Source organism: Leopardus geoffroyi, chromosome C1 (genome assembly GCF_018350155.1).
Source record: "Leopardus geoffroyi isolate Oge1 chromosome C1, O.geoffroyi_Oge1_pat1.0, whole genome shotgun sequence".
In the NCBI taxonomy this organism is placed as follows: Eukaryota; Metazoa; Chordata; class Mammalia; order Carnivora; family Felidae; genus Leopardus; species Leopardus geoffroyi.
Window position 1 is genome coordinate 159,091,222 of NC_059328.1, and position 19,320 is coordinate 159,110,541.

Genomic DNA, 19,320 nt, shown 5'->3' on the forward strand with positions numbered 1-19,320 from the left:
CATTTAGCCTGTATATATATAGCAAGAAACACGGAAAGATGAAACATGAGTAGCTGAGATGTAGATGGAGAGACATCTTTAAGTCACAGTGGGCAAACTGCTCCATAGAGTGAGTGCACCTTGCTTTACACATTAGTTGCATAATTTTAAACTTTATCAACGAATTATGTTCAAAATAAAAGGAATGCTTGCTAACATACCATATTATCCATTTTAAAACCAAAATTTATTTGATAATAACCACCCCCCCCCCCTTTTTTTTTCTGTTTCACTGCTGGATTTAAGGAAGTAGAAGGAAGGGTCAGCAAAAGAAAGAATAAACTATAGGGATAAGAGACTCTTATCATTGGTTATATACCAAAACAAAGAGGTTACCAGTTCCTAAGGTGTTTTTGAGCATTTTGCTGTGTACCATCAGGGATTTAGAAGCTTTATCTGAAATGATCCCTGCTCTCCAGGAATTTACAATGTGGTTGGAGAGACAGAATGAATATATATCAATCTGTATAAAACAATACAGTTTGTTTAAAAAATATCATATTGAAAAAGTGCTGTAGAACTTGAGAAGGGAAGATGAACAAATTGAAATATAAAGTATATGGAAATGCTTCTTTCCTGTCCCAAGATAAAGGAATTAGTTCTCCCTGACTCCTGAAGGAGGTAGAGCTTGAGCTGAGTCTTGTATAATATAAGCTATGGTATGGATGAAGGTATTTTTTTCTCTGAGAAATTGAGTCACTTGTTCAACCAGTAAGGGGTAGGCTCAGGCCTTGAACCCACACTATACCAGTGTGTGTTTGAGTGTCTCTGTGTGTGCATGTGTATACACGCATTTGTTTTTCAAATTATTGCTTTAAAAATTGAAATTAGTGCCAAAGGAGGGTGGAGGAGGATGCAAGTTTGGAAAGCAGACCTTGGTCATGCAAAAAGAAGCTGGAGCATAGTTGGAGTTTTTATGTGGTATATGTAGGTGGACACCAAGGTAGGCTTGAAGCAATCTTTCTCATTATTGTTTCAGATACAGAGATATTTTAATTCATTTTTTTCTTTCCAAACTAATGGATGTGTGTTAGAAATATAGAAAGTAGAATCTACTTTTCTCTGAGAACAATCTTTATGTCATCCATTCAGGAGGGCAGAGACAGAATATCGTGTTGGGATTTTCAACAGTGAGGGAAAATCAAATATGGGGCACGTGACATGTTTGTATGTTCTTTTCTCTAGCAAGTGTTAAAGGACCAGTTTTGATGTAAATGAAATAAGGAAAAGCTGAGGGTTAGGGTCTCTTACATATTGATTTTTAAAGTCCTAGATTATTACATGATACTAATGTTTTGGGTAGGTGGGGCTTTGTGTGTGTGTGTGTGTGTGTGTGTGTGGCTTTTTTTTTTTTTTTTTTTTAAATGTCAGAGGAATGTTGTTCAGGAGATTTTCCAACCATAATCCGAAATGATTAATTACATTTAGTAGTTTTCTTTCAAGTAGTCTTTAAAATCAACTTCCTGGTAACATGTTTGTCATCCTTTAAGGTATTTTATTTGATGATTGAATTCTGTTCTCTTATTTATATTTTAATGAATATTTTTGCAAACTATGCTGAAATAAAAGTTGACATTCTGGTTCTGACATTCGTTTGTAAGAATTGATCATGTTTCTGGTTAGCTCTTTTAAAAGTACAATCTAGGAAATCTTAGTTTTTATAAGAGAATATAGCCATTAATTTTTTTCTACAGATTAGGCAACAGAAGATTTGTGAAAACAAAATATATTGATCTCATTTATATTCCCTTGATGAAGGAACACATGCTGGTCTCCGCTCGCTTTCTGTCCACTAATATGAAATCCTTGTCCCTGCTTCCTTGCTGGTAGGTTTTTAGAAGTTCAGTGAGCAATGCAAATCGCCTGAAGGGTGGAAAATTCCCTTGTCACACAGATGCCCTTATCAGCAGCAACCAGATGGAGCTCTGAGCAGGAACATTATCAATGTTAAATTGCTTTTCCCCCACCCCAGTAGAGAGGATTAAAGCATTCCTTTAGAAATGGGTGGCAAATGTACAGACTTAGGAATATGAATTTAACAGTTTGCATTTATATGTACATATATGAAAATAATGTTTCACAACATTCTGTCTTTAAAATACAACCCAAACCAGTTCAAACTGTTTTGTTTTAAGTAAAATAGGATAATACTCTTCCTTGAATTCATTTACAGAGTAAGCTTGAAATTTTACCTTTTTTTTTTTTTTTTTTTTTTGAGATGGGGATATCTCACTATTAGTGTCAAATGCATATCTTGGATATAAATTTATTCAATTTTAGTTGTGACAAATAAAGGTGTGTTTAAGTTTATTAATACTGTTGAAGTAAAAATACACACATTTTATCACTCAGATTTTCATTTATTATTCTGGCAAGATTCACTGGCTATTTTATTTTCTTGTTTTTGAGTAAACAATTTGATTTTTGAAATGTCAGTTTAACTATTATTATTCTGTAAGCTAATAATTGCTAAATATATAATAATTGCAGATCTATATGAACATTATCAATGTTTAGCAGTGTCAGTAGTTATACAATGTACTTTATAAAACTGTGATTTTAGAAGTCCATAGAAGAGACTGTTGTTAATTATATGTGTTGTTCATAGCCACTTTGATGTTAGTGATTTTAATATTGAATTCTAGATACTATCTAAGCTCCAGTGAGTGATAACCGTTTCTCCGATAGAAAAGTTGGTATGCCCTTGTGTTTTATATGGCAGTAACCACCTATTCAGTGGCTGACAGTTGGGTACAAACTCCTTCATCACATTCATGTGCAGGTTTATGAAATGTGTTGCTGTTGCTTTCCTTAAGGCCTAGTTTTTAGTATTTGCCAACATTTGGGATTTTGCCGCAATTACATCGTGATGTGTGCAGTTTGCAGGTTATAAATATGAACATATAAATATAGATAAACTTTCTTTCTTTCTTTCTTCCTTTCTTTCTTCCTTCCTTTCTTTCTTTCTTTCTTTCTTTCTTTCTTTCTTTCTTTCTTTCTTTCTTTCTTTCTTTCTTTCTTTCTTTCTTTCTTTTAATTTTCATTTGCTACTCAGATATATCTTGTTGTGGCATTCAGGTAGCCAGGGTCCAGAACTACAGATCCCTTTTTATTTATAAATATCAGATAAAATATTATTATGGGTATTACATAAACTATTCTTTGGCAAATAATAAAGTTGAAGAACTTCATTATTTAGGTTGATTCAGACATATCAATAAAACAAATTAAAAAGTATTGCTTCAGCCTAATTGAGTTCTATTTTAATGCTTTACTTACAGAACCAATTTGGAGCTTGAGTTAATTCATCGGGGAGGCAATTTGTGTTCAGGTGGTGCAAGCACAGCTGGCAAAAGGTCTTGTTTAAGTAAGTAGTAAACAGAGCTAAATTTAAAACCATTTTTATTTTAAAAACATTTTTAATTATGTCATTTCTGAAAAGCCTCTGCAGGCAAAGTGGTCTTTTGATGTATTTTCACATTCTTATGTTCCATATAATCAGTTTTAATGGTGATTATACGCTTTAAATGGTTTATCTTGTACTTTAAAGAATCATATGAATATTTATCTCTTCCTATACTATGAGTACTTAGTAAATAAATGCCATACCAATAGATCAGATTTACAGGGGCTCAAAAATAAAACAATGTCTCAGCTATAAAAAATTGTCTTCAAACAAATTCTTTTAAAGAAGTTTTACATTGTCTGGATTTAAGAAAATCTTTTTACAAGTTAATTTGTGTTGCCTACAGATTTCTGTCATACACAGTGCTGCTGTTAATGAAGGCATTTGCACTCTATTTTGATGTGGACATTACACTATATAAAATTGTGGATGCTTGCTTTTATTTATGAATATACTTTATGTTATGAAATGAGCATGATTTTTCATTACTTTTTGTAAGGGTAAATTTGAGAGAAGTGTCGTTTCATACTTAAAGTACATTTTTCATGAGTATGGTTTTGATGCTATCACTATTTAGTCAGAGAATTAATGTGAATAATAGGAGTAATGTTACTGAATGTCATGTACAGCCAATTATTCTTTCCCAATCACTGGAGTTAAAATGTTACCTAATGTCATCAGCACAGGAAATAAAAATTGTTTAAAATATCTAATGTATTCTTTGAAAAATGAATGTGTTTTCTTAAATGCTAAAAAATATTAGTAGTTTATTAAAAATTATCAACACATAGGTTTCAAAAATATATGCATGTTATTGTAAAAAATATACATATATGTGATTTTGGTATGATTTCGAAGGACTGATCAAAACCATCTTGAAAATTTTAACATAAAGGTACAAATTTATGTGAAATTTCAACTGAGTTACTTTTAAAATTCTTACTAGTTGTATTAGATTTTGATGTTTTGGGTTATCACTTGATTCCTAGAAATGTAAGATTTTGGAAGTTATTTGTTACTGAATAGTATTTATTGACTTTTGTATGTATTTAAACCCTACTGTACCAGGTGATTTAGTATTATGTTTTAAAGGAGAAGTTGTTGGTACATAAGAGTTTTAGTTTCTGGACTGTTTGAATTAGCAAAAACTATAAGTTCACTTATTCAGATTATTTTTTCTTATTAATTTATTCTTAAATGATGTTTGGCATCAATAGTGTTCCAGAAACTGTCATATTAGAAAGTATTTAGTAAAGGAATTTCAGTTTTATGTTCAAAAGCTCTACTTCATTTTTTCCCCTCTGAGGTACTTAAATTTATCCAGAGACTTGTAAATAATGAATTTATTCAGAATCTTAAAACTAGTAGTAAAATTCTAGCAGCATCCACTTCAGTTATCATCCTTAATTTTAGTTTAAATTATTAAATTGATAGTTACCTCCACTTTCTTTTTATTTTCCCCTTTAATGAATAAGAGATTATAATGTGCCAATAAAGAAAAGGTCATGAACATCCTAAATAAAAAATCAATACTATTTTTGGTTTTTCTTTTTCTTCTTCTGATTTATGTTAGTCCTTCATTCCCCCAGCTTTCTTGAAGTATGATTGACAAATTATATTGTATACAATTCTATATATTAAGGTTGTACAACATGATGGTTTTTATTTTTACTTGCCATATGATTTATTGTTCAGTTGCTTATGCATTATTTATCCTAATGTAGAATATATTTTATGTTGTATAAAATCCCACTGTTTTGCAAATGTTATTTACACAAGCTTAACTCAAACTCAAACTTAAGATGATGGTGTGTCTTAGGACCTTAGATCAAATATTTCATTTTTTCATTTTCCAGTAGAATGTTAATGGTATTATTAAACAAAAATTCCGTCTTTTCTCTAGAGACTCCTTTTAAGTCAGTATTTTCTTATTTCCATTTATTGTTCTCTGTTAACTTTTTAAATATCACATTTTTAAAGTGTCTTTTTGATCCCGTAATATTTTGGGGAAAGAGTAAGAAAATGCTTCACTAATTAAGCAAATGGTATGGAACTTACACTTTGGAATGGTGTTCCATTACACCTTCCTGATAAAATTGAAGATTAGTCAAGAAAAGAGTTAATATATTTCATCTGGAATAGCTTGTAAAATGCCTGATAGATAATTATGAACGGACACACACACACACACACACACACAGGCAGGAGTTGAGGGGGGAAAAGATTGTTCTTTCCATAACAATAAAAGTATAAAATATTACTGGCTACATTTATGTTGAGAAATAAAATTGTAGTGGAACAATGCCATTCAATGCTTACATATTCTACATTTTTAAGCATTGGGGTAAAATGGCCAGTACCCAATCATAATAAAAGTTCATTCCTACATATGTATCTGGGAAATTTTCTGAAGTAAAAAATGAGCAAAATTAATTAACAAAGCAGAGTACTATGGTGTTTTAATAATACCTCACATTTGTAGTTTTAAAGTTTATGAAGTACTTTCACATAAATTATTTAGTCTTTAGAATGACCATGTGAAATAGGTGTTATCTCTTTTTCATAGAAAAGGAAACTGAAGTTCAAAGTGATTGCCTTGCCAAGTCATACAGCTGGAAAATATCAGAGCTTGCACTTGAACCCACCTCTTCTGACTCTAAATTCAGTTATGTAAGACATATCCCTTGCCCTTAATTGTACCAAAAGGCACAGAACCTTTAAGAACTTTTACTCATGGGCTTAGTTAAGGACATCTTACTGAATACTGTTGCCTTGGAATCTTTCCAGGCTCTACCTGCTAACACTCCTATTATTTTGTCTCCTGTTTTCTTTTGTTAACCTTTCACTGTGATTCCTGTTTTTGTTTGGGGCCACCGCTTCAGATATTTTCTCAAGTCCTGATTCCTTCTTCTTTGAATACCAGCTGGTTTTCCTTTTATTTTTCACCAGTTTGCTGGCTGGTTCCTTCTTACTCCTGGTATCTGCATCAGTTCCCACATACAGCTCTGCTCCTGATTTCTGGATCAGAGTTCTGGACCTCCTGTTTATCAACTGGAAGGTCAGGCATTGAGGACCTTGTATTTAGCAGATAAGACTGTCTAGATAATTAATTATAAGATAGAAAGTGTTCAATTCTATTTTTTTATTTTAATTTTAATTAAAAAAAATTTTTTTAAACGTCTATTTATTTTTGAGACAGAGAGAGACAGAGCACGAATGGGAGACTGTCAGAGAGAGAGAGGGAGACACAGAATCTGAAACAGGCTCCAGGCTCTGAGGTGTCAGCACGGAGCCCAACGTGGGGCTCGAACTCACGGACCGCGAGATCATGACCTGAGCCGAAGTCGGATGCTTAACCGACTGAGCCACCCAGGCGCCCCAGAAAGTGTTCAGTTCTAAAGAGGGACATGGATAAAGTTCTAGGGAATTTGGAGGCTTGGGATCATATCTAGATGATAAATCAGTGAAGCTTTTGGTAGACGTGGCATTTGAACAAGACTGTAAAAGATGAGTGAATTTAGGATTTTTGTTGCAAATTGGTATATATGCTGATAAGTACCACCAGTTTCATTAGCAGCAGATGTAGGACAAAGCGGATGCAAAAATTGAAGGCATAACTTTTAATTAAGAATAATGTTTTATTAAAATTGGTTTATTTCTTCATTCAAGTGATTCAAAAGTACATACAGAGCTCAGAGTCCAGTGAGGTTCACAGGATTTCAACACTTTTTTGCCATGATGATCTTAGTGTATTTCTTAGGTAGAAATTGTTGAAACCACTGGCTGGGCTAGGAGTAAAGGGAAGAGGTGTCAGTTGGTAAATTATTAATATTTGGGATAGTTTTTAAAAGTATTTATCTTTAGGTAAACAACATCTTTCCATATCTTTGGGTCTGAGACTTTATATTACTGTCATTTAAGAAGCCACAGTTTATATTAAAAATTAAACTGTAGTTAGGTGAAATTATGGCAAACCCTTGCTTTGACATTTTCACTGGGGAGTCTAACTTAATTTTGATATATGATCTCATCAAGAAATGATGCATATGGTGAATAACTGCCCCTGTGTTTGTTATTCATAGAAAGCAATCCAGCTTAAATGTGTGCAGGCAACTTGAAATAATTCTAATTGCTCAAAGAATGAATTAGGAAGAATGATTTAATGTTAATTTCATCTTACAGTAAGACTACACAAAGATATTGTTGGTTAAGATTACAAAATTCCTCCAAAGTAGTCTGACCTCATTCTTTAACAGTGGTAAAATTCTGATATCTATAGCTTATTAAGGTCTATTCTTAGACTTAAAAATTATGAATTCTACAAATAGATTGAATCACAACTCTTGTTCTTTCTGTTATTCCATAACAAGAGGAAAATTTGGCTACCAAATCATAACAGTCAAAATGTACAAATTAATATAGAAATGTGAAAATTGCCTCCTGATTCTATTCTTTATGAATAAAATAGGCAGATGATTTGGGAACAAGCTGTTTTACCTCATGAATTCTTTTTGTTCATAGTACCCAACCAGAAGATTGTTGTAAGAACTCAATATATAAGTCCTTTAATTTTTTTAAAGGACTTAACAGATGTTCTGTTGACCTGGAGATGAGAAGATCAGAATAGGATTTATTCCCAAAGGTTGATATAGTTTATCTATTGGGAACAAAATACATTGTTGGTCTGGGGAGACCTGGATTAGAGGGATAAGAGTGGGGCTTGAGAATCAGAGCTAAGAGGAGTGGCTTTATTCTTTAAGGTCTTTCTGAAGGTTCTGTGCTTTGTGGCAGCATAGTCAGGCCTTACTGCATTTATGATTTGTGTATTCCAATTTGTGTATTCCAGGAACTAGGTACCACAGATAATAATGTCCACTATCAGGGCTTAGGAGCCCTGAGACCTTGTTAGGCTTAGGGCAGGGCAGCTTCTTTCTTCTGCAGTATGATTAGAACCCCTGCCCCTCAGTTTTAAATGAGATGTTCAAATTAGACCGGGATTCATGGAGCATGTCCTTTTTGGTAAGAGGAAATTGAGAGTCCTAAGAACCAGCTTTTTTTCTTTACCTTTCCTATGATTACCTACGTTTGGAAGCACATTGGTGCCTCTCCCCATATTGTTCCAAGCAATGATGTAAATGTGAAGGGGGAAGCTGCTAGTCATCTAAACCTTAAAAGTAGAAGGAAAACAGTGTGATGAAATTAATACTAATGTTGTGATACTTGAGGTGACCGGCCAAAGAATGATGGTGTAGTGTGCCCTGGAGTGGAGAAATAGGAACTCCAGGAGGCAGTAGAGGAACACACAGCATGGAAAGCAGTGGGGTACTGAAGATAGCTTTTTTCCTCTGCATTTTTCCAGACTCATATGGTGGAATAAAACCTCCCCTAAGTAAGCAAAGCTCTGCTACTTTACCCCCAAATTTCCATGTGCCTTTATAGGATATAGTGCTGGAAGGAGCACTGGATTCGAGTTAGAAGATCCGGATTCTAGTCCTGTTTGTTATCTTTTGTACTCTAGGAAAGTCACCTAATTTTTTACCTTATTGTGGAAATGGAGATGATGATAGCTGTGCTAACGTATCTGTCACAGTTAATTTAAGGATCAGATGGTAATAGATAAAACTGAAAGTATATATATACATGCTATGTATATATACATATACACTAAAATAGAGTTTATGTATAAAACTGAAGTCTATATATAAAAAGTTATTATTATTATAACTTTTTTTCTTAACCCTCTAAAATTCCTACCATGACTGCCACTCTATTCCCTGCCCTGCCTTGCCTGGAGTGGTGGGGAGTGGGATGGGGAAAGATGAGTCAGCTCCTGTCACCCATGGCATGAATCTCCTGTTTCTTGGGAATCAAAGCTGCAAATCTTCCCTTCTTCTTAGAGTTGTACCCAGACTTCATTTGAAGAGCCATCTCCCATCTTTCTATGGCTAATTTCTCAGGGGTGTGTAGAGGAACCAGGATTAGCTGATTCAGCTATGAGAGGAATTTACCCACACCTATTACATTCACCTTGGATAAATTGGTCAGAATCGTTTCTTCACTTTGATTGGTCAATTACAGAGAAATTGGGATTTTTTTTTCCTTATGGTAATTCAGAGAGTCATTTGATTAATTGAGATTCTTTTTCATTGACAATTATTTCATCAGTGATGGCTGCACTGATACTACTAAAATCTTGAATGATCCAAAATGTAGACCCAGATAAGTTTACCTTAGGTAAATTTTAACAGTGGTACAATTTAAAATGGAACCAATTTATAAAAGTCTTTAGGACAACTCTTTAGTACATATTTGTTTAATGACATGAACTCCACTAAGAAATAATCTACCAGTTTTAGATTACTAGTTACTTTAATATTGATAAAGATAGAAGGGATTGTTAAAGCTTACCTTTTTGTTCCAGCTGAGAGCTCTTATAATTAAATCATAGGGTGTGTGTGTGTGTGTGTGTGTGTGTGTGTGTGTGTGTGTTAAGGACAAACCAGTCTTTCAGGGTGTTTTCTGCTTTGGTGAGGACATGTCTGTATTGTGATTAAGCACATTATAATACTTTAGACTTGTCACGATTACAAAGAATTTGGTTAGGTATTGGAGAAAATAGAATTTTTTCTCCCAGTTGAGTTGTCAGAGTAACCAACATAGGGAAGAAGATGGTGGGAGCAAGTAGGTTAAGCATTGCGCTAGTAGTTAGAGTTGAAAGGTCAGTCTCTTTGGGGCAATAAAATTAGGACTGATTAATTGGCATTCTTCTTGGTTACTGAGCCAGTGTGTCATTACAACAGGAAAGGAAAGTAAAAATCCTTCATGAATTTTATGCTTATATCATACTATGTTTTTTTGTATGATTGTTGATTTATTCACACAATATTCAGCATACTTAAACAAAATCCTATTATGTGACAAGCACTGTGCTAGCCTAAAAAGTACAGAGAAGAAAGGACACAGTTGTCTTTTTCTGAGCGCTCTCACCATTAATAGAGAAAAACGTGAAAAATAATTACAGGACTATATAAGAAGAGAAAATGGAGTTAAGGTATAGAGAATGTATAAAGCAGGGGATGATTACATTTGTCTCAGTTGTGGTATTAGAGAACATTTTACAGAGGAGCACTTGAACTTGTTCTTGAAAGAGAAATCAATTTGCCTGGAGCCCAAAAAGATACTATTCTAGACTAAGAGAAGAGCTTGCAGAGACGGAATAAGACAATATGACACATTGGGGAATACTTGGAAAGGAAAGAGAGGAGAGAAGGGTAAATAAAAGATAGGGCTTAGCTCATGAAAGGCTTTCGATACCTATTCCTTCAGTGGTTCACCAACCAGTTATGAGATAATATGATAGACTTATTGTTTACAGGGATCAGGAGAGAGTGAAACAAAATGAACCTGAATGAGCACTCTGTTGAGTAATCCATTTGTGAAATGATAATAGCGGTGGAGTGAAGCAGAAGAGGATGGATCATAGGAGGCAGAACCAATAGGATTGGTAATCAGTTGGCTATGGAGGGCAAGGACATGGGATTTGACTCCCCAAGTTTTTGGTGTTTTATTTATTTATTTTTATTTATTTTTTATTTATTTTTTTTATGTTTGCAGGGGCAGTGATGTCATTCCCCCAAATAGGGATTATGAGAGGAACTGAACATTGCAGCCCAGACGAACATTGACCTATATAATCAGTTCATTTTTTGATATATTGATTTTGTGGTGCTGTTGAACATTGAAATGCTAGAGAAATTTGTGTATTGTAAACTTATAAGTAGACATGGAAGTTGAATTTGATGAAGTAGTATGTGCAGAATGAGAGGGAAAGGAAACTAAGAAGGGCTCCTTTTTCTTTTCTTATGGAGAAGGCTGTCTTTTAGGTTTAACAGAGGAAGAACACGTAAAAGTAACTGAGAAGGAACTGGGGGAGAACCAGAGATGAGTATTACCAAAAGTAGCACCAAAATAAATATTTTTTGTGGAGTGGTAGTTTTATGTGGAGACCTGATGTTTGTAATATTATGATTTCTAATTTTAGTTGTAATATTCTCAAGTTTATAAATATTAAACTTATTATTTATAATTTATTCTTGAAACCTATGTATGTATATACATGTATATAAGCACAGCTATCTACACTACAGATATATACTATTATTTATTTTTATTGCTATATACCAGGCCAGAAAGGTGGTATTATTCCCATTTTACACATAATAAAACTAAGGTCTTTTGTCCAAGGACATGTGATCAGTACAGAGTTTGGATTCAAATCTAGGACTTCCTGGCTCCTATTAGACAGTGGTGCCTCCTATACATATGTTGAAATCATAGCACACATCTAAATAAATTTAATGATGTTTCTCATTTCCAAAACTCTTATAAGTGTAGGTCTAACTTTATAACTTTAAAACATGTCATTCCAAAAAAGACATTATCTATTCTTTTTGCTATTGTTATTCAAGATTTTAATAATATGATTTCTTGATAAAATTATTTTTCAGCTTTTAAAGTATCATACAAATAGTTGGTATTTAAAATGTTTTCCCACTGGGGTACCTGGCTGGGTCAGTCAGAGGAAGATGTGACTCTTGATCTTGGGGTTGTGTGTTTGAGCCCCATATAGGGTCTAGAGATTACTTATTTTAACTTTAAGAAACATTTTCCCATTATTTTTAGTTTTTAACTTTTTGATTATGATCATAATTTCTCTTTATCCTAAGTTTTCTACTGTCATTTGTGTTTTAGTGTAAGAGCTCATTTTGCTGATAAGTGAGTTTATTCTTACTGATAGCCCTCAGACTAAATTTTGAAAACACACAATGAATAGTGAAAGGTATTGATTGTTATTTGACCAATTTTCTGTTTGCTACTGAAGTTATCTGCAGTTTCTAGTTTTCAAAGGTAGATGTACCTCGTTAGATATTCTTCAGCTCTAGTTAAAATCAGTACCAAAGACTATTATTATATATTGTATTAATAGCTTTAGAAGATTCCTCAGGGTTACGATATCAGTTTTTCATAGGAATGGAAAGGGGTGTGTATGTGTTAGAAAAGGAATTTTGTATTTTTCTTTTAATTGTAAACCCCCAAGGAGAACTCTGTTAGAAATAACAAGGAAGTAGCAAATCTTGAATTCTTAGCTTTTCCAGTATTAGGGTGATCTGGCAGGCTTCTTCCTTTCTCTGGGCCAACTTCCTCATTGGTAGAAATGAGGGAATAGAAGAAAATGGAAATGTTTCCTTCAACATTTGTATTTCTTTAATTAATGGTAGAGGTTGGGAAAATACCTGGATTGCAACATTATTGCTGTGCCAGCCATGGTTTCAGTGTAAAATAACTTAGTAAAATTGTAACGCTTATACTTTTGATTAAATCAGATAAACTTTAAGGTAATTGACTTTGATCTTGAAAGGAAATTTTAAAAAGAGCCCTTTGATTCAGTTAGCACTTATATAAAAAGATTGTAAAACCCACCACTTTGCAATTTGAGTTAATATTTTTCTGCTAGAGGAATTTAGGTGTTTTCTTAAAAAAACACTTGTAGGTTTTAGACCCTTTTTAGATTATAAATTATGTACTTGGTAAAAAACAATCTCTTATGTGTAATTGAAGTGAAATAAAATGACCAATATATCTTCATCATTTTATTTCTCTGCTAAAAACATCCCTGTTGTCAATGCTATTAGTGGAATAAAGTTACTGGAAAAATTGGAGATTTGGGAAACTTAACTGGTCTCAAAACTGGGGGTAACAATATTACCTACCTGGTAGAATTTTTGTGAAAGTAATTGAGTGCTTGGCATGTAATAAATACTCAGCTAATGTTGGCTATTAATAGGATGAAGAAATTTTAAGAGAGGATTTATACTATACATTGACCTATAGACAGGAGTGAAGCAGGTTAAGGTATTTATATTCTTCTGATTGTTATAGAGAGGTCAGATTGAAACTTAAAGGTGTGTATAGAGTGTTAAGATTCAGTTCCCCACCTCCCATTTCCTCTTCATGCCCTACAGAGTGGAACATTTACTTTCATCTTACAGCTCTCTTATGTCTTTTACAAAAGCTTCCCAAGACAACTACTACTATTATTCCTATTACTACTGCACAGCACCCCCCCCCCCATAAGAATTATATTGATGGATCTTAAATGAATCTAAAATCTAGTTGATTTCTAAGTCAGTTGCTCAGAGAAACAAAATCTTGTTCAGTTTTGATTGTTTTAATTTAGAGAGTAAGTGGCAACAATATGCTTGTGTTATTTGGCTTTTCATCCTGTCTGGTTTTAAGAATTAGATTCAGTTACATGTCAAAAAGTATTATCTGATTTTCTAAAAAATGACTTTTGATTTACATGTTTTTGAATATTTATGGCAGAATACTCTAACCCATTCCTTGTCATTTTTACCACCAAAAAAAAGGCCTTATATGAAAACAAAATTTCAGATTTTCTTCTGCATAATTTTAAATTTTTAAACCAAAGTTTGTTGAAAGCTAAGAATTATGGATTATTGTTATGGTTTAGATAGAAGAAATGAAAACAGCTGGATTAGTTCTGCTAAATAATATTATTTCAGTTTTTTTCTTCATGTTGAATCAAAAGATGATGAAGTCACAATTCAGTCTAACGAGGATTTGGGGAAAGATACTAAGTGAACAGAATTTCACCTAACAGTGATTTATGTGGGTGGAGTAGGACTCAGGGTAGGATATCAAAGATAACACCAAGGAGGCGACCACAAGAGTAAGAAGTACAAGTTGTCAAGTCTGAAGCATAAGCCAAGAAAAAGTAGGTCTGTGATAGGAGATGAGGAAAACAAACCATTCCTGTATTAAGATTGAACATAAGGATAGTCCATATTCCAAAAGATACTAGAGAGATATATGTCAGAGTTTACCTTAAAAGAGAGTATAAAATAGTCGGTACTTAAAGTTGGTGAATTATCATTATAAGGATGGGAAATATTTCCACACAAATTAGCTAGAAGTTTTGTTTGAATTTTGTTCTGAAAGAATTGTGTGAACTTTCTAATTACTTTTTCTTCAATTTATTTAGATCAGCTGTTCCATGTATTAGCCTTGCACATGCGGCTTTATAGCATTGATTCTGAGTATAATCCCTGGAGAAAGCTTACACAATTAGTAGAAGAGATGAATTCACAGTAAGTATTATCAAAAGATTAAAGTCAATTAAAACTGTTTTTGAAAAATAGTTAAGTATTAAAATAGGATTAAAATTCTCTATGAATATGTAAATTTTCCTTATTAAACATAGAGATATATTAAAAATAAACAATGGTTTATCATTATACACTCTGTAAAAATTGCATAAAAATTCACACCAAATGGGAAAGTCCTATAAAGACTCTTGTTGATTTGTATGCAGTTAAAAAGTTTGAATGGAGGTACACAAAGGCTGATTGCCTGTCTTTTTATGTCAGAATTGATTATTGATTCAGATAACCTTAGTCTGATCCCTTTATTTATTGTAAAGTTTTCCATCAGCTTTCTACCCAGTGATTTTTGTAACCCCTGATGATTCTTGCCTAAATCTGGTATTTTATTAGGTGCTTCAAAATAGTGATTTTAAAAAACAAAACAAAAAAACTTCAATTCTGATTTATTAGCTAGGAATGTTTTTTTAATAAAGGGAAACTTTTCCATATCATATCAGCTATTTGGTTACCCTGAAATATAGTTTGGCAGGATGAATGCATGATTTTTCCCAGTTTATAAATTTTCAAAGATACGAGTTGATGCCCTAGCAACTTCCAGTGGTGACCAATAAGTTGTGGCTATTTATTTGGTGATCTCATAATTTTTATATGTTTGATGTGTTCACTCCATTTCAGCCATTCTTTTCATTCTTCTTTAATTTTTATTTTATTTTATTTTATTTTATTTTATTTTATTTTATTCTATTTTATTTTATCTTATTTTTATTACAGTATAATTGGCATACTGTATCCTATCAGTTTTATGTGTACATCATAGAAATTTAGTATTTTTGTACATTACAAAATGATCTCCATGGTAAGTCTAGTTACCATCTGTCACCATACAGAGTTACTACAGTGTTATTGACTCTAGTCCCTATGCTGTATATTACATCCCCATGACTTATTTTATAACTGGAAGTTTGTATCTGTTAATCCTCTTCACCTATTTTGCCCATCCCCAACTCCTCCCCATTTTGGTAACCACTAGTTTGTTTCCTGTATCTGAATCTGTTTCTCTTTTGTTTTGTCTGTTTTGTTTTTTAGATTCCACATATGAGTGAGATTATACATTATTTGTCTTTCTGACTTAATTTCACTTAGTGTAATACCCTCTAGGTTCATCCATGTTGTCACAAATGGCATGATTTCATTCTTTTTTTATGGCTGAGTAATAGTACGTTGTATGTATATATCACATCTTCTTTATCCATTCATCTATTGATGGATGCTTAGGTTGCTTCCATATCCTGGCTATTATAAATAATGCTGCACTGAACATAGAGGTGCATATATCTTTTCCCTAGTGTTGGTGAGAATGTGGAAAAAAGGAAACCCTCACACGTTGTTAGTGGGAATGTAAATTGGTGCAGCCACTATGGAGGTTCCTCAAAATTAAAAATATGATTCAGCAATTCTGCTTCTAGGTATTTATCCAAAGAAAGCAAAAACACCCAATTTGAAGAGATATATATTGCTCCCTTTTAGGTTATTGAGAATCCCTTTAGGATGGCTGTTGGACTTCAATATGATCCAAGTAGTCTTTGATAATATCCTTGTTTTCTGGCACAATAACCTAGGCTTATTTTGTATATTTTACACTCTATACCTGGAATCAGCCAATCCTCTATGTAGTTCCTTTTAATGGGAAATGGTATTTAGAGATCACAATCTGGGTGGTTAAGGGGTATATATAACTATTATGTTATCACAAAATCTTACAGGCTCATAGGCCATTCCAGTGGACAGAGTTAGGGAGTCTTTTTTCTTTTCTTTTTTTTTTTTTAGAAAAAGATTCTGAGTTCTTACTGGTATTTGTAATTCAAATGCAAGATTGAAGGGTATATTTTATTTCTTAACTTTTTTGTTATTTGCATCTTTTTTCTCTTATTCTGAAAATCTAGGTTCATAATGGTATTAACTTTATTACTACATGAATAGCCTATAGTATAATGATAATTATTTTAAAAAAAAAATCACTACTGACTATATGTTCTTTTGTCCTAGAATCTATACCACCAGGGATGTACAGGCAAAATACTGTTTTTAAAGTCATTTGAAGTAACTTTTTTTCTTGTGTTGTTATGCCATCAACTTGATTTATAGTGAGACTCATTTGTTTCAGTTCTTTTTTTCTTCAGTGTTTAAAGATTGCCTTTTCCCCTTTGATTTATTTTAATTTTATAAAACTTGTATTTTTCCAAAGGAAAAACTATGTGATAAAGTAAACTTGGAGACCTCTATCTTACATTCGTGCCCATTTGTATTTTTTTTGTGTGTGAACTCTATCTGTTGCCTATTTCTAACAATTGAGTTGTTGGTTGTTTTCCTCTTCATTTTAAAAACATGTTTATGGATTTTGAATATTAGCCCTTTGTATTATAATTTGCAATTATGTTTCAGTAGATTGTCAATTTAGTTTTACTTTATGATTTTTTTTTGCCATCCAAAGTTTTTTTTTAATGTCATATTTATTAATCTTTTCAGTAATTAATTCTGGAATTTGACTCATCCTGACTCAGCTCTTAACCCCACTCGCTTTTTTAAAACTCAGGTTTTCTTTTCCTATTTCTTTTTTCTTAAATTGAGATATGATTGATATACAACATTATATTAATTTCAGATGTAATGAAACTAATTACAACATGATTTGATATTTGTATATATTGTGAAATGATCCATAGTAAGTCTAGTTAACATCTGTCATTGCACATAATTACAAACTTTTTTTCTTGTGATGGGAACTTTTGTGATTTATTCTCTTTGTTAACTTTCAAATACACAATACAGTATTATTAACTGTAGTCACTGTGCTGTACATTATATACCCATGACTTATTCTATAACTGAAAGTTGGTACCTTTTGACCACTTGTTACCCATTTTGCTCACTCACCATATCTGACATTTTGCTCACCACTGTCTCTGACAGCCACCAATCTGTTCTTTGTATCTATGAGTTCATTTTTAGTTTACACTTTTCAATTTTATTTTATTTTATTTTATTTTATTTTATTTTATTTTATTTTATTTTATTTTGATTTGTTTTGTTTGTTTGTTTATTTATTTATTTATTTATTTATAAATAAATATGAAATTTATTGTCAAATTGGTTTCCATACAACACCCAGTGCTCATCCCAACAGGTGCCCTTCTGAATACCCATCACCCACCTACCCCTCCCTCCCACCCCCCATCAACCCTCAGTTTGTTCTCAGTTTTTAAGAGTCTTAGTTTTGACTCCCTCCCTCTCTAACCTTTTTTTTTTTCCCCTTCCCCTCCCCCATGGTCTTCTGTTAAGTTTCTCAGGATCCACATAAGAGTGAAAACATGGTATCTGTCTTTTCTCTGTATGACTTTTTCACTTAGCATAATGCCCTCAAGGTCCATCCTTATTGTCACAAATGGCAGGGTTTCCTTCTTTTTTATGGCAGAATAATAATTCCATTATGTGTGTATACATCATCCATTCATCCATTGATGGATACTTATGCTGTTTTCATGTCTTGGTTATTGTAAATAATGCTGCAGTGAATATTGGGTGTGTCAAAGTTTTTTGAGTTAGTGTTTTTCTTTCCTTTGGATAAATATGCAGAAGTGGAATTCCTGGATCATATGGTGGTTGTATTTTTAACTTTTTGAGGAACCTCCGTACTGTTTACTATGATGGCTGCCCAGTTTACATTCTCACCAACAATGTACAAAGGTTCCTTTTTCTCCATATTCTTGTCAACACTTAGTATTTCTTTTTGATATCAATTTTAATAATTGCAAGGTGATAGCTCATTGTGGTTTTGATTTGTATTTCCCTCATGACTAGTGATGTTGAGCACATTTTCAGTACCTGTTGGTCATCTGTATGTCTTCTTCAGGAAAATGTCTGCTCAGATCCTCTGCCCACTTTTTAATTGGCTTGTATTTTTCCTATTGAGTTGTATGAATTCTGTGTATATTTTGGATATTAACCTCTTCTCAGGTATATGATTCTTCTAATATTTCTGTGACTTCAGTTTTTACATTTAGCTCTCTATTTGGAATTTATCATGATATCCGATATAAAGAATGGATCCAATTTTATTTTTTCCCATATAGCTACCAAATACTGCCTTATAATCTCTACAATAGTAAATTAAAACAGACCTATCAAAAAAAAAAAAAAAAAAAAGAAAGAAAGAAAGAAAAGGAAAGAAAGGTGAGAAAGCACTTTGTTTACTAATGTGGAAAGATCTCCATCAAGATAAAATGTTAAGAGAAAAATCCAGGAGAAGAAAATATGTACATTATACCACCACTTATGTGATCAAGTGGAGCTGACAAAATTAATTTGTATTTGCTTGTTAAAACAAAACAAACCAGACCCACACATGTCCAGATACTGGATTTATAGCATAGATGGCACTGAGGAACAGCGAGAGAAGCATAGTTTTTAAAATAAATGGTGTTGGGTTAATTGGACATGTATATGAGAAGTAATTAATATTGACCCCTATCTCATACAGAACCTAACACATTTTGCCAGTTGTTTCAGTAATGTCCTAGAAATGCAAATGCAATGAAAAGGAAATTCAAGGTTGTGCTTGTATTTAGGTGTCATATCTCTTTAATTTCCTTTAATCTGAAATTGTTCCTGACTTTTTCTTTGTGTTTCGTAACA

The 19,320-nt window shown here is 32.7% G+C and overlaps 1 protein-coding gene and 1 long non-coding RNA gene across 7 annotated transcripts in view; both read left to right on the forward strand.

Moving 5' to 3' along the window:
• UBR3 (ubiquitin protein ligase E3 component n-recognin 3) overlaps nucleotides 1–19,320 on the forward strand; it is a 241,425-nt gene that overhangs the window by 171,271 nt on the left and 50,834 nt on the right. For 4 of the 6 annotated variants that reach the window (XM_045480143.1, XM_045480144.1, XM_045480145.1 and 1 more), the window contains 2 exons: nucleotides 3,321–3,406; nucleotides 14,508–14,613. In XM_045480143.1, the coding sequence (XP_045336099.1) occupies nucleotides 3,321–3,406; nucleotides 14,508–14,613 (192 nt within the window). Of the gene's footprint in view, nucleotides 1–3,320; nucleotides 3,407–6,011; nucleotides 6,116–14,507; nucleotides 14,619–19,320 lie in introns of those variants that run through there. The other 2 variants (XR_006712948.1, XM_045480147.1) reach the window with 2 other exon arrangements.
• LOC123599054 lies at nucleotides 8,471–11,276 on the forward strand. Its single transcript, XR_006712949.1, has 2 exons — nucleotides 8,471–10,949; nucleotides 11,060–11,276. It is a non-coding gene; the product is annotated as an uncharacterized LOC123599054 (long non-coding RNA).